This window comes from Cherax quadricarinatus, chromosome 31, assembly GCF_038502225.1.
Source record: "Cherax quadricarinatus isolate ZL_2023a chromosome 31, ASM3850222v1, whole genome shotgun sequence".
NCBI classification, from domain to species: domain Eukaryota; kingdom Metazoa; phylum Arthropoda; class Malacostraca; order Decapoda; family Parastacidae; genus Cherax; species Cherax quadricarinatus.
In genome coordinates, this window is record NC_091322.1 from 22,758,067 (window position 1) to 22,774,780 (window position 16,714).

The window sequence follows — 16,714 nt, forward strand, 5'->3', positions numbered from 1 at the left end:
CATTCTTTTATGCTCTAATATTCACTGTATCTTCTTATTCCCAAATATTAAAGCGACAGTCTTACATTATCTTTTATCTCACGTGTCCAGTCAACAGTCAGTCTTCATTGTCTTATTCTTTAATATCCAGTCATTCCTTCCCTTCTTATTCTCAAGTTCCTTCTCTACGGTCTCTCTTCTTGTGTCCAGTCAACAGTTATTAGCTATCCCAATCCCACCGAAGGATTGCCCCGCAAGTAAGAGAAAAGAAGATAACCGACCCGATGCCGGGTCACCAAACTGGAAGAGACCCGGTCTGGGATCCATACCGGTAAATCACCAAGAATAGTATAGAATAGAATTAACTATCCCTGAAGGGACACCTTCAAGTGGCTGCCAAATTTTTTCTTTTCATTCTTCCTTGAGAATGCCTTATCCGATCGGCCTCAAATTTTTATTGCTGGTTTAAAGTAATGGGTAACGGTTGTTGCAGCGACCTGCGTGTGTCTTCTGGTCAGTGATGTATCGGACGTTCCTGAAATGTTGTATCCACGAGACTTTAACCTGAGGAAGACGTTCTGATGTGTTCCAACATCCAAAAAAAGTATATTCTAATTAAAAAAGTTGAGATTGTTGTTGGAGAGGTTTGGTAACAGTTTATTAATTACATGTTTGTAAAACAATGTATTTTTGTCCTGTTAAATTACTTGAAACGTAATTAAGAAAATAGATTTTGGACGGTGTTAATATTTAATGACTAATGCATCTAATAGATAGGAAACTATTCAATTAGTTTATTTTATTCGCGAGCAAAAAAAGTCAAAACATCAATTAAAAAAAGAAAGAAAACGTGGAATTGATGTAATCTGTCAAATCTGAATAATGCCATTTCTGACTGGCTTCAAACTTTTAGTGTCGGTGAGCTTTATTAAATACAATGTTTACGTTGTTATAAACTGAACTGGTCTCAGTTTGTCAGTTTTTGATTAACAAAACAACGTTTCTTTGGTCGTCTTAATATTACCACTGATAAATAAGGAGACTGAGGCCTCGTAAATTCAATCTGTCTTGAAAATTTAAACTGTGAAAAACTTGTAATGGCTCGATTTAGGTCAGTTACTGGACAATACTTTTTTCTGATTTACTTAAAGCTGTCAGTGCTGGTGAATTTTAATAACAAAATAATAATAATTCAAGCCAGGCAAATTTTAATTTGCCAGTTTTGTTATTAAATAAATTAGTTTCTATACAATAACTAGAGAATAGCTCTCCTGATCAGCTTCAAACCTCAAGCGAAGGTAAATCGTAATGGGAAGAATTTTTCCTCAGAATTTGGGTGGTATAGGTCTTAATTGTCTAATTTTTATTGAAAAAATGGATATTATCTCCCATAAGATAACTTGTGAATGACTCCTGATTCTACCATCAAATCTTCAACGTTACGATTTAATGTCATTAGAAACATTTGCTTTACTCTGAGAGATGATGGGATAACTTTCTCAGATGGAGTAGCAACGGACATACACTTCAGGGATACCCCTCTCAGATAGAGTAGCAACGGACGTACACTTTAGGGATACCTTTCTCAGATGGAGTACCAACGGACGTACACCTTTGGGATACCCTTCTCAGATGGAGTACCAACGGACGTACACCTTTGGGATACCTTTCTCCGATGGAGTAGCAACGGACGTGCACCTCTTTTCTCACCTTTATATTATCTAGTATTTAGTTTACTTCCATATGTAGCTGTTCTATTCTCCAATATTTAGTTGGCAGTACTCTATCTTACATTCCTTACCATCTAATAACATAGAGTTTATCCTACATTAATTCCTTACCTTCCTCTCCTTTAGTGTTCATAATCCACATTTTCCATTTCTCTATGCTCTGCATACTCTCATTATTTGGTCTCAGATCACTTATTTTTTATCCCCATCTTGGTTGCTCTAGACTGGCAAGGAGCATATGATAGAGTGGAGCGAGAAGCATTGAGAGCTATCCTTAGGAGACAGGATTTTGGGGAAGAAATAGTGGGATGGGTAGATACGTTATATCATGGGGCAATGGCGCGAGTATAGATTAATGGAAGATTAGGGGGGAGGATTGTAATGGGTAGGGGACTTAGACAGGGGTGTCCTATGTCACAGCTTTTATTTGCGTGCATACAGGACCCCTTTTATAGAATGGTGGAGCAGCAAATGGGTATTAGTGAGGGGGAAGGGAGTGGAGTTGGGAGGGTTTGGCCAGCTCTAATAGGGTATGTAGATGATACTACTGTTCTGGTTAGGGGGGGGGATGTCAATGAACACCTTAGATGGGGTAGTCGACACGTTCGCACGTGCAACTGGTATGAGAGTGAATTCAGAGAAGTCCATGGTCATGGGGTTAGGAGCTTGGGCGGGGAGGGTTGAGTGGGGTAGTGCAGTTGTGACGAAGCGGGTGACTTCATTAAAAATTTGTGGTCTTATCTATGCAGATGATCTGGATGTTGCACGTGCGGAAAACTCGGGCAGGTTGGTAGACAGGATTCTGGGTCGCTTGGGAGCATTGCGGCCTTATCATTTGACCCTTGTGCAGCGTGCCATTGTTATTAATGTCTTATTGTATAGTAAGGTTTGGCACGTGGCAACCGTGTTCCCTTTAACTGGGACGGCAATTGCAAATATACTTAGACGGATTTTTAAATTTTTGTGGGGTTCGGGCTGTGTTTGGCTTAAAAGGGATGTGGTAATGTTACCTGTGCGTCAGGGGGGGTTGGGTTTAATGAATTTAAAGCGGAGGGTCAAATGTATCATCATTAAGAGGGAGGTGATGAGGGAGGGTGTGGGTGGGGGGGTTTGGTCAAGATACACAGTAGATTGAAACATATGTTTTCTGGGGTAGAGTTGCGTGAGTGTGAAACTATTTTGAGGGCAGTGGTGTTGGTTAGGGATCTGGGTAAGGTAAAAATAAGTAGGCTGTGTAGGTTGTTAGTGGAGAGGGTTGTGGCACCGGTGGAGGGGATTTTCCCCATGTATGACTGGGGAAGTATATGGAGAAGGTTCAGTAGGTTAAGGTTACAACCCCGTGGGCGTGAGGTGATGTATCGTTTTTTGCATGGGATTTTACCGTCGGGTGTGGTTTTACGGGCTAGACGGGTGGTTGAGGGGGGGGGGGGGTCTGTGGAATATGTGGAGGGGAGGATTCTGCGTTCCACGTAGTGTATTTTTGTGAGGGGATGGGGAGCGTCAGGGGTTGGTAGAGCAGGGTGCTGCATAGGATAAGAGGTAAAAACATTTCTGTTCTGCGGGCATTAAGTCTTGACGTGGGGGGTATGGATGAGAGTATTATTAGGGCTGTGGAGTACATTATGGTAGATTATGTGTACATAACGTGGGGAATGAGGGGGAAAGGGGTCAGTGAGGTGAAGAGGCGGGTATTGGCAGTTACGTTTTATAAAACGTTGTGCCGTAACAGAGAAATTTATGGGAGAAGGTGGGAGCGGGCTTTCTCAGAGGGATAAAGAGAACTAACATTAGAGGTTTTCTTAAATTTGTAAATTAGGTGGGAGGGGCAGGGTAGGGATGGTAAATGCTAATGTAGGATGGGCTGTCAGGGGTAGAAACGGGGTCGTCTCCTTGCATAATGTAACGGGCGAATGTGTATGAACCTGTGCGTATGATGTGTAATCACAGTCTGGTGAGTGTAATACCACTGTAATTTGTTTGACTTGGCCATGTTTCCCTTATGTTAGTATTTTTATTCATTGTACTGTGTCTGGTATTATTGTTTCACCAATACTTATATAATTACCACTTAGTTTATTCATATATGTCAAGTTAGGATCTTAAAGTTACCATGTTGGTGATAACGATCATATCCATTCGGGGTGAAGGGGAGGGGGATAATTAATGTGTAATGAGTTTCAGTCATTACCGGTAATACCAACTTTATTGGTAGTTGTATACATGTGTTTGGCATGTAATATTTCACATTGTGTTAGTATTATTTAAGGTCTTGTGACATTTTAGTATACTTATCTTCGCTTGTATTTGTAGCAATGTTTTATATTTTGTGGTGATGTTAGTTTCATTGGTGTTTATTATTATTAAAAATTCGCCGGTATTCCCCCGGCCCGGGCCTTGTCCAAGTGGTGGCCCGGCCTTGGCTCCCTCTTTAGGGAGTGTCTGAGACCTAAGTCTCCCATGGGAGGAGGCACAAGTACCTCCTCATCTTTGGGACCAACTGTCCCCAGGCCTAGCCACAAGCTAGGCCTCTCCGGTCTGCCATCCCCGCCCCAAGGGGGCAAATGGGAATGACAGTCTTATGAGCTAAAGGCTCGGGCTCAGGCACCTACCCTACCCTAGAAGGGTTAGGCATGGTGTCGATCTTTTATTGGTAAATAAACATGTGCATAGGTAGCCTTTGAGCTTTGTTGAACTTCAGTGTTACATTGTTCTATGTAATATTAATCTTTTGCATGTATTTAGACGACCTGGTTGAGGTGTCGCTGTGTTGGATTCTTGTGTATTAATCTGTTCTGTGTTTTATATCAACTTGTATTTGCATTGCTTTAAATAAAATATAAAAAAAAAAATTTCATCCCCCAGTCACCTATCTTTTTAAGTTCTAGTGTCCATCATACAGTCATTTCGCTCCTTCCTAGTCACAGGCGTCCAGCTTATAGCATTTCCACACATTCATGTCCTCTATTATTCTGCCTTCAGCAACAACTTACCTTCCATTGTTGACTAAACTTACCTTAATGAAAGATGAAGAAATACTCTTATATTCCTGGGTGTTAGACAACACCTGTTCACTGCACACAGTTGTTAGATTTTCTTCAGGTAATTTAGTGACGAAATATGTGATATCCACATGGGTGTTCTTTACATCCATCTTATACCACAGGCAATACTGAGGCTCTGAATACAGGTCGTATATTATCTGCTTGTCTCTGATGGGCGGCCCACAGCTTTCTGGGGAAGACAAAACGTATATTATGAGCGTTAACGATTGCTGTGATGTGCTCACCAGTAGATTATGGAAGTACACAGTGATAAGAAAAGACTACCGATGATTAATGCAAGTAGTGGATACACACGTTCCACCTAGTGCTCCGTTGTCCTCTTCTCAAGATCATACCTGAGATGCCACCTTCTTAACGCAGAAGATAACATAACAAGGATCGAACACTAGTAAACATATGTAAATAAATCTTTTTTAACTAGCGAATATTGCCTAAAAACATAACAGTCGTAGCGTCTAGTTGGTCCTTAACTTGCATCCACACCCATTCACTCCTGCAAACAATTTTTGTAAACAATTGCGGTGTCTGTACGTCAAGTGAGAGAACGCCATTCTTTGTCCAGTGTAAAACTGCAAAGTAAAAGGACACATGTGCAACTTATGTGACATTTTTATTCTGGCAACGTTTCACTCTCCAGGAGCTTTGTCTCGTGTGGCAACGTTTCGCTCTCCAGGAGCTTTGTCTCGTGTTCATCAAGAACAGCTTGACAAAGCTCCTGGAGAGCGAAACGTTGCCACAATAAAAATGTCACATTAGTTGCACTTGTGTCCTTTTATTTTACATATTGTCGGTAATTCTACCAACATTATTACAGTGTAAAAGTGGATGACTTTTAAAGTTAAAATTGTAATAATGTTGGTAGAATTACCGAAAATATGTAAAGTAAAAGGACACAAGTGCAACTAATGTGACACTGTATTGTGGCAACGTTTCGGTCTCGAGGAGCTTTGTCAAGCAGTTACAAACAGTACATGGACACAGAGGATATGAAAGTTAAGACACTTGTGCAACATCTGGTTATCTTTACTGTAGACGTTTCGCCATCCAGTGGCTTTATCAATACAAATTCTAGGACATAATTAGAAAACAGAAGAACTATATACAAAAGATGAGGTAATCAGTCCCTCAGCCTTGGAGGTGGTGTTTACAACACAGTGGTTGTAGAGATTCTGAAGCACAGGTAAGGAGACTGGAGCTTGGTATAAACCTTGGTAATAAATACCGACAAGTTGGTTTAGAAAGACACGTAAGCAAACACTATGAAGGGATGATCTTGGCGAGGTGTTCGGACTCTAGGTGTTTCATGTATAAGTTGGCTAGGACGGCACTGATGGGGGACCCCATTCCTGAAAAACAACCTATCGTCACGCACCTTAACTGACTACGAGAAACAAGCACTGAGTCTGGGACTCAAATAAACCGAACTATCAACTCAACCTAGTTACCAGGAACCACAGACACAGTGACAGAAACTTCCAGAAATGTTATATACAGGGCATTCTCACTGCAGCTTTATGTGAACCTCCTTCTTCTAATCTTCCTAGACGATACATCACTGCCCTTAACGACCTCGCCAACGACCCCAACATTATCGTCACCACCGCCGACAAAGGAGGTGGAGTCGTCATACTCAACATCAGTGACTACAACACTAAAATGATGGACCTTTTGAGTGATCAGTCTACATACGAACCCATCAGCACTCAACAGTGGGAGACACTCACCAGAGATTTTCTATAAAAAAACAGACAAATACTCAAACGCAGTAGAGAAGGGAAGAAACTTCTGTACTTGTTACCTAGCAACCCTAAACCAGCACAAATGTATGGTTTACCCAAGACCCATAAACATAATATTCCTCTCAGACCCATCACGTCAGGTATAGGCAGTGCACCACACAAACTAGCCGGAGATCTTGCCAAACATCTTTCCTGCTTTCTGGGGACCATCAGCCCCGCTCATCTTAAACACACAGGCGACCTTCTCAACCGCATCCGAAACCTCTCCATCCGTAACAAGAAACTAAGCAGTTTGGACGTGACTTCCCTCTTCACAAAAGTACCTACCACAAAAGCCATCGAGGTTCTACGACGTAAAGTCAATAAGGACCTTAATCTTCCTCTACCTCCCGGAGATTTTGTTGACTTGATTGAACTCTGTGTTAATTTCAACTGTTTTTCTTCCAATAACAGGCTCTACAAACAAACCTACGGCATGGGAATGGGGTCCCCCATCAGTGCCGTCCTAACCGACTTATACATGGAACACCTAGAGCCCGAACACTTCGCCAACATCATCCCTTCAAGCGTCACTTGGTTACATTACATGGACCACGTCCTCGTAATAACTCCCAAACGTTTATTTTTTTCAAATTTTTTTTTGAATTTCATTTTATTGTGCTCTCCACTTCCTCGAATCAAGTTTTTTGGATTGCCCCTCCAACTTTCACCCCCACCCCAAATTTTTTCGAATTTTTTTCTCGATAATACAAAGTCTCCATCTCCTCGGATCAAGTTTTTCTCGAAATCAAAGTCTCCACTTCCTCGAATCAAGTTTTTTGGAAGTCTCCATCTCCTTGGATCAAGCTTTTCTCGATAATACAAAGACTCCAATTCCTCGGATCAAATTTTCTCGAAATCAAAGTCTCCATCTCCTTGGATCAAGTTTTCTCGATAATACCAAGACTTCATCTCCTCGGATCAAGTTTTTTGGATTCCCCCCTATGGGGTTTCGAAATTCTTATGATCTCCTTGGATCAAATTTTTGGGTTCCCCCCTCTGGGGGTAAGCATTCAAATGAACTCCCACTTGCATCCCAATTTTTTTTTTCTCGATAATACAAAGACTCCAATTCCTCGGATCAAATTTTTTTCTCGATAATACCAAGACTCCATCTCCTTGGATCGAGTTTTTTGGATTCCCCCCTCTCAGGGTAAGCATTCAAATGAATTCCTCCTATGAGGCATGGTACTTTCTCTTACTACAGGTCTAAACAAGTGTGACGTCAGTATTCCTCTCATTAATGTTAAATGAACTAAAAAGTGTGTTTACTCGGCGGTCAGTGACGTCACGTGATGACCTCACACATACAAGCTGAATCTTGTCGACTTCCCCCTATGTCAGTGACGTCACGCGATGACCCCACACACACAGGCTGAATCTTGTCGACTTCCCCCTATGTCAATGACGTCACGTGATGACCCCGCACACAGGCTGAATCTTGTCGACTTACCCCTACACATTTCATATACAACATAGGGAAAACATTTTCACTCTTAACCCAGGATAATCCAAATAATTTCACATTTTTTTTCGTTAATACCCACAACAATCCACAATTTCTTTACAACACAAGTCCAGACATTTTTTCTCGTTTTAACTATTTCATCTCAGGTCACTCCCCACGAAGTAACCTTCTCTCTCTCCTCCTCCCCACCCTCCCGAACCCTCACACTCCAACCAACACCTCACAATTTTCACTCATAACCCCCAATTTTTCTCGTTTTAACTATTTCATCAGAAAGTCACCACAACACTTATAACCACTTTTCGATAAATTCACTAGTCACAATTTTACATATTACGAAGTTAATACGCACACACACCTCACTTTACTTTGAACACCTTCAAAACACTCTCATAAATCATTTGAATACTCACAAAAATACCTTTGAACATTTCCAAACAACACTGAAACACTTCCAAAATATCATTTTGAATACTCCCAAATAAGATTTGACAGCTCTAATTTATCTGCACTTACACATTTCATTAAATTACAACTCATCCCCCCAAACTCCTCCCTCAATCTCCAGACTTCACAACATTATCTCAAAAACTAACTCAAACACTTTACTTTGAACATCACCAAAAAACACCATCAATTACCTTTAATTACTCCAAAAACATCATTCGAACACCCCCCAAATCACCTCTGAATACTCCCAGAACACCTTCATAAGTACTCTTGCACATCATTTGAACACCTTCAAAAACACCTTTGAACATTTCCAAACAACACTGAAACACTTCCAAAACACCATTTGAGTACTCCCAAATACACCACTGAATACTACTAAAACACCACTGAATACACTCAAAACACCACCAAAATCACCATAAACTATGATCAACACCCACAACACCCACAACCCACAACACCCACATCCCACATCACCCACAACCCACATCACCCACACCCCACAATTTTTTCTCGTTTTAACTAATTTCATCAGAAAGTCACAACAACAACAACCTACAACTTATAATCACACCTTTGAATATCCTCAAAACGCCATTTGAGTACTCCCAAATACACCACTGAATACTACTAAAACACCACTGAATACACTCAAAACACCACCAAAATCACCATAAACTAAGATCAACACCCACATCCCACAACACCCACAACCCACAACACCCACATCCCACATCACCCACAACCCACATCACCAACAACCCACAATTTTTTTTCTCGTTTTAACTAATTTCATCAGAAAAAGTCACATCAACAACCCACAACTTATAATCACTTTTCAACAACTCTAGTTCGACAACAACACCCACAATCCACAACGCCCACAGCACCCACAACCCACAATTTTTTTTCTCGTTTTAACTAATTTCATCAGAAAAAGTCACATCAACAACCCGCAACTTATAACCACTTTTTCGATATCTCTAGTTCGACAACAGCACCCACAATCCACAACACCCACATCCCACAATTTTTTTTTTCTCGTTTTAACTATTTCATCAGAAAAAGTCACCACATCACTTATAAACACTTTTCAGCAACTCTAGTTCGACTACATTACCCACAACCCTCATCACTTACCATTTTATTCGCAATTTATTCGGTACAAATTTTTCCCCTTCTTTTAACTGAATCTTAAATGTAATGCACATTCCTCCCTACATTACTAAAATTCTAATAAATTCCTCTCCATACCCATCTCCTTGTATCCACATAAATTGATATTATACTCACAACAACTAATCTCACTACCCAACTACTGAGACATGTTTCTACACCCTCCATTCTTTTCCAATATTTCATAACTTTTCAATTCTATAAATTCTTTTAAAATATTCACATATTACCTTTTATTTTCAGTAAAATCCTCCCATATTTCATTAAATTTCTAATACAACCCTCCCCATACCCCTCTCCATCTCACTCACATTTCTTCACATCCACTCACCCGTTTCCCAACACACCTCTTCAGAACAAACACAAAAATCACATTTCACATCCACAAATGCATCTCATCACCCATCTCAAATCCACTAAAATCACTGTAACCAAGATATTCACAAAATTCTATAACCACCTAACACACACAGACAACTCACTTTACTTTGAACACTACCAAAAACACCATCAATTACCATTGAATACTCCAAAAAAAATATCATTCGAACACCCCCAAAACACCACTGAATACTACCCAAACTAAGATCAACACTACCAGCTAATATCCATTTTATAGAAATCCCCACATTCCTCCCTACACTAAATTTCTAATAAAATCTATCTCCTCAACTCCACATAGTTTAATATTATACTCATAACCCCACAATTTTTTCTCAGTTCAACTATTTCATCAGAAAAAAGAGTCACCCGCATTTTGACTCAGTAATATTCACAACATGTCACAAATTTTTAGAAAACACTCATTTTTTTATAAATATATCATGAACACATCCAACTAAGATATGATATAAATCACATTTTTAGCCACATTCCCTCAATTTCGGTAATATGAACAAAATTGATTGGGATAACATTTAGAACATTTCCAAATTACGTTGGAGCACATTCATAAATATATTGGAACACTTCCAAAATACATTAGAGTACTCCAGAATTACTTTGTACGTCTCCATTTTTTGATATTTCCAAATTAGTTTTGAAAACTTTATCTTAAAATCGAACATTATTTTCTTGTTGGTAAACACACGCAATGGTAGAAATATTTACTCGATTTCCGAATAGAAACACATTTCTCGCTCTGAGAGACTCCTTGAGCTTATATGCCTTACCCCAAAGTATTGCGTCATGATTTTTTTACACCCGTTCCCCCCTCCAACGACGCCATGAAATGCGGTTCACATCCAAGGTAGAAAATCACATAGTCATCTCCTTACCGAACACCTGCGTCAACTCCGTAATGCTATGCATATAAGTGGCTTTGGCATGCTGCTCTTACCTGTATTTTTTTTTTTGTACCTCTGTATGTATGCTAAAATTTCTAAATAAATAAATAAATAAATCAATAAAATCTGGTCAGACAGACGCCATGAAATGGTGTTCACACCCAAGGTAGATTTAAGATAATCATCTCTTTCCAGACCAACTGTGTCCTCTTGTGCTAAAATTTGGTGATGTCACAGGGCTGACAGACACCATGAAATTAACTTAAATGAGATATAACATTTGTATTCTACCTCAATCCTTTTTTTCATGGTAAGGTTTGATTGATTTAAAATTCATCATGTCTTATAAACTTTTATTAAGCATTTCTCTTTTTAGTGAATGAATGAAACATCATATATTATTAATCTTGGTGTAACAACACGCTCTAAACATCATAAATCCTCCTCTCTAAGTCTTGTTCTTCCAAGCCCCGTCACATCGGCACCTGTAAATTTTAATATATTTTTTTTATTTCATTAGCATATAATGGGGAGAAATTTGCACCATCACCTGTAAAAGATATACACCAACTAAAAGTTACATATTTTTCACTAACCCAAACATATACTTCTCGTTAACTTAAATATCTTCCCATTCTTGACTTAAAAGCATAATCGTACTGTGTCCCCTTATTAACTTTAATGAATTAAAAGCGTATTATGGTAGACATGATTCTTGGTGTTCAAGTAGAGAGAGAAGGTCGAAATGGTAAGTGATACATTTCATGAAGAGATAAATATGAGTTATATATATTAATTCAAATATATCTCTCTCTCACTTCAAGTTATAATTACTTCCTCATAATAATTTAAATGAATTAAACCGTTGATACGAGGGATACCAAGCACTTCCTTCAATTCTAGAAGACAATAACTTCGAATCATCTTCTAATTCTTGACCTTGGTTAATGTTTTTCATTTCTTCTTTGACAACCATTGTTGATCGAATACCTTCTTCCTTAAATTTCATTATCATATCTTCGAGTATAGGTTTATAATGTGTATTCCAGATATAATCATTTGAAGTTTCATACCTCCCAATACCTTTCAGAAAGATAACCTCTTGTATGTTTTTATTGTCTTTCACACTTTTTATGACTCTCTCAATGGATTCCTTGAAATATCTTATTCTGTCTGCGATTGTATCTTTCTTTAAACCATACACCAAATGGGAATCTCTTGATTTTTCAATTAAATTTTGAGAAATGGTATTTTCCTCCAATGGTCCAGCAATACCAAATTGGCTTATTATGGCTGTTAAATAAGGAAGATTAAATTTTCTTTGATCCGGTGAAGGTTCAAACTCGATAACAGTTCCAGGGGTATCACGATCTTCAACTCTGCATCTTCTCAGATTCAATAATGGTTCTCCACTCCGATACACATCAGCTTAAGGATATTTCTTACCCAAATAATAACTTGCACCATATCCTTTTATAGCAACACAATTCGCATGGAAAATAATGCAGACTTTGTCACGACAATATTTTTCATCGTACAATTTTCCTTCTTCAATTTTAAAATATTTTTCCATCCTATTGGCTGTCTCCATTTTCTTGAGATGGTTAGTCGCACCCTGGTGGAAGAGGTACTAATGTATGAACAACAAAGAACAGAGATGTTTATACTCATCACCGTTCCTGCCAGACGTATGATCTCTATTCAGTTGCCTAATAAGGTTTTAGAGTGCTGGTGAATAAAACAAAAAAAAAAGTATTATAGAGATATTTTATTTGTCATATTTTACAATAATGATAACAGTATTTCTACGACGTTTTTTTAATTCCTTTGCAAAATCATGAACTTTCCCCTTGTTAACTTAAATGAACTAAAAGTGTGCATGCCAATCACCTCCGGCTGAAGCACATCCAATTCCTTCTGGAAACACAACTTTTTCCATTATAATCCCATTGGGATCTGTTAATAACCACTTAACAAGATCATTCATGCACTCTTTGAATATAATCTCACGACCTTTCTTTGTATCTAAATATTTGCATGTATTATAGTAGGCCTTATCAACTTTACAGTTCATATAATACTTATGTGGAGGTCCCATCGCATACTGTGCGAACATATTGACAATCATGGGGTTATTTTTTCCATTATTTACAAATTTTATGCTCCCAAATTTATCACGAGTGGCTTCACTAGCTAGATTTGCTTTATGACATCCAGGTGATCTAAATAAATATGGATTGCTAAGTGGTAAAACCTGACTTAAAGCATCAGCAAGACCTCCCTTTTTCAATTTAACAGCACAACAATTTGCTTGTTGTACTTAAAAAATTTTATCACTGCCACTAAAATCTTTTGTAATATTACCTTTCATTAATGAAAGATATTTTTCTTCATCTTTTGTTGCTTCTTTACCTGTAATTTTGATAAAATATAGTATTATATCCCAAAAATTAAGTTTGTTACTCAACAAATGAAAAAAAAATATTTCTCATTAGAATTTCTAAAAATTACATTGTGGGTGAATTTACTCAATAATATCTCATTAAAAACTCACGTTCAAAATCTTCCATTGCTATAAGCATTTCTTTATCGGTGAGATATTGTTCAGTCACCTTCCTTCGTTTTGGAGGGTTGTGATCAAGGTCTTCTATCGAATTAATCATTTCTTTATCAGTTCAGTGATGTGTAGACACTTGCTTCTGTAACAAATTTTTCACATGTAACTTCCACGTCTCCATCTAAATACTCTTGTAACTCAATACGGATGTGTCTTCTTATACTCTTTTCACCACGAGGGTTGTTGAGTTAGTAGTTTTTATAACTATATGTGTAGAGAAATTTGTTCCGTGAAAAACACTGCGGGGCATCACCATGACGATAGGTGAATGAACCACCACGAGTTTAGTGACATACAGGATGGGGATCATAGCTTACTTCAATGGTATTATGACATGTTATTACTATACCGATGGTGCATACTTGGAAATGCATGAAGACAATTAAAGGTAAGATAATTTGTTCAATGAGTATCGTGACGTCATGCTTTTAGTTCATTTAAAATAATAAGGGGAAGATGCTCTAACCTGTTTTAACGTGTTGCTGGATAGTGACGTCACAAGCAAGTAGTAAGTGTTGCCAAAAAAAATATTGTCTGAATATTTCTTTTTACTGAAAAATAAGGAAAGTTAACAATGACTAAACATATTATTTGAAATATACAATGGATAATATATATGCTTTGAGGAAATCCCCTGTAATGTGTATTTGTATTATTAAAAAAAATGATATTCGATGATGACAACGATTGAAATTTTTGGTATAAATATTTGGAGTGAAATGGTAAGGAATCACTTGATCAGAAGAAGGAATATGGAGGTGGTTGCAACAAAACATACTAGTGTGGTGTTTATAGAAATGTTATATACAATTAAGAGAGTCGAACCCATTCAAAAAAAAGTTGATGCGGAACATGTTCTCTCAAAAGAAGTGTTTGTAGCTGAGGTACGAGAAATGACTTAACGATGGAGTGAAGAAATATTGGAAAATTTATTGTTACGAGAATGTGAATGGAGTAGTCATTTATCTCAAACTTTTTTTATACCAAAGCCCAAAAAATTAATTATGAAAATGGATTTTGAAATGGCTGATCCTAGTTTAGGTAAGTTTAATGAAATTTTTCATTTAATACTATTTAGCAACTCTTTATGTGTATGGGAGAGTTGTGTGTAAGTCACCCCCAGACATTGCCCAGAAACCACATGGAAAGCATCTAATATGGGGAAACATGGCGATTTCATTGTTATTTGTGAAACGGTGAAAGATCTTCCTTGGTTGGAATTTTGCTACACTGTCAATCAACTCTTAAGGAAAGATGGTGAAACATTGAGTGAAAAGAATTTTCAGCGAGTTAAAAATTGGTTAGAAAATGAACTTGATTCGCATAAATTCATTGATGAAATGGTAACGGAGTGGAGTGATGATCTGGTATATTATATTTTGGAAAACAATATATCTGAAAACTTTGTCAGTCAAATATTTAATAGACAGTATAATCTGTGCATTTTGCATAGATGGTACAACACAAAGAAGTGGAAATTAATTTGGAGAGAACTTTTCACAGATATTAAACATTATAATAAAAACATTGAGCCTAATGTGTGAGTAACTTATAAGGTAAGCAAAATTATTTACCTTGTATCAGCGGTTTAATTCATTTAAATTATTATGAGGAAGTAATTATAACTTGAAGTGAGAGAGAGATATATTTGAATTAATATATATAACTCATATTTATCTCTTCATGAAATGTGTCACTTACCATTTCGACCTTCTCTCTCTACCTGAACACCAAGAATCATGTCTACCATAATACGCTTTTAATTCATTAAAGTTAATAAGGGGACACAGTACGATTATGCTTTTAAGTCAAGAATGGGAAGATATTTAAGTTAACGAGAAGCATATGTTTGGGTTAGTGAAAAATATGTAACTTTTAGTTGGTTTATATCTTTTACAGGTGATGGTGCAAATTTCTCCCCATTATATGCTAATGAAATAAAAAAAATATATTAAAATTTACAGGTGCCGATGTGACGGGGCTTGGAAGAACAAGACTTAGAGAGGAGGATTTATGATGTTTAGAGCGTGTTGTTACACCAAGATTAATAATATATGATGTTTCATTCATTCATTAAAAAGAGAAATGTTTAATAAAAGTTTTTAAGACATGATGAATTTTAAATCAATCAAACCTTACCATGAAAAAAAGGATTGAGGTAGAATACAAATGTTATATCTCATTTAAGTTAATTTCATGGTGTCTGTCAGCCCTGTGACCTCACCAAATTTTAGCACAAGAGGACACAGTTGGTCTGGAAAGAGATGATTATCTTAAATCTACCTTGGGTGTGAACACCATTTCATGGCGTCTGTCTGACCAGAGTTGACACAGGTGTTCGGTAAGGAGATGACTATGTGATTTTCTACCTTGTATGTGAACCGCATTTCATGGCGTCGTTGGAGGGGGGAACGGGTGTACAAAAATCATGACGCAATACTTTGGGGTAAGGCATATAAGCTCAAGGAGTCTCTCAGAGCGAGAAATGTGTTTCTATTCGGAAATCGAGTAAATATTTCTACCATTGCGTGTGTTTACCAACAAGAAAATAATGTTCGATTTTAAGATAAAGTTTTCAAAACTAATTTGGAAATATCCAAAAATGGAGACGTTTAAAGTAATTCTGGAGTACTCTAATGTATTTTGGAAGTGTTCCAATATATTTATGAATGTGCTCCAACGTAATTTGGAAATGTTCTAAATGTTATCCCAATCAATTTTGTTCATATTACCGAAATTGAGGGAATGTGGCTAAAAATGTGATTTATATCATATCTTAGTTGGATGTGTTTGTGATATATTTATAAAAAAATGAGTGTTTTCTAAAAATTTGTGACATGTGAATATTACTGAGTCAAAATGCGGGTGACTTTTTTTTCTGATGAAATAGTTGAACTGAGAAAAAATTGTGGAGTTATGAGTATAATATTAAACTATGTGGAGTTGAGGAGATAGATTTTATTAGAAATTTAGTGTAGGGAGGAATGTGGGGATTTCTATAAAATGGATATTAGCTGGTAGTGTTGATCTTAGTTTGGGTAGTATTCAGTGGTGTTTTGGGGGTGTTCGAATGATATTTTTTTTGGAGTATTCAATGGTAATTGATGGTGTTTTTGGTAATGTTCAAAGTAAAGTGAGTTGTCTGTGTGTGTTAGGTGGTTATAG

At 37.4% G+C, this 16,714-nt stretch overlaps 1 protein-coding gene across 1 annotated transcript in view; it reads right to left on the reverse strand.

Moving 5' to 3' along the window:
• Nucleotides 1-16,714, reverse strand: part of LOC138853485 (uncharacterized) — a 51,720-nt gene that overhangs the window by 1,763 nt on the left and 33,243 nt on the right. Inside the window, exon 2 of the mRNA XM_070090398.1 lies at nt 4,723-4,940. Coding sequence (XP_069946499.1) covers nt 4,723-4,940 — 218 coding nt within the window. The remainder of the gene's footprint in view (nt 1-4,722; nt 4,941-16,714) is intronic.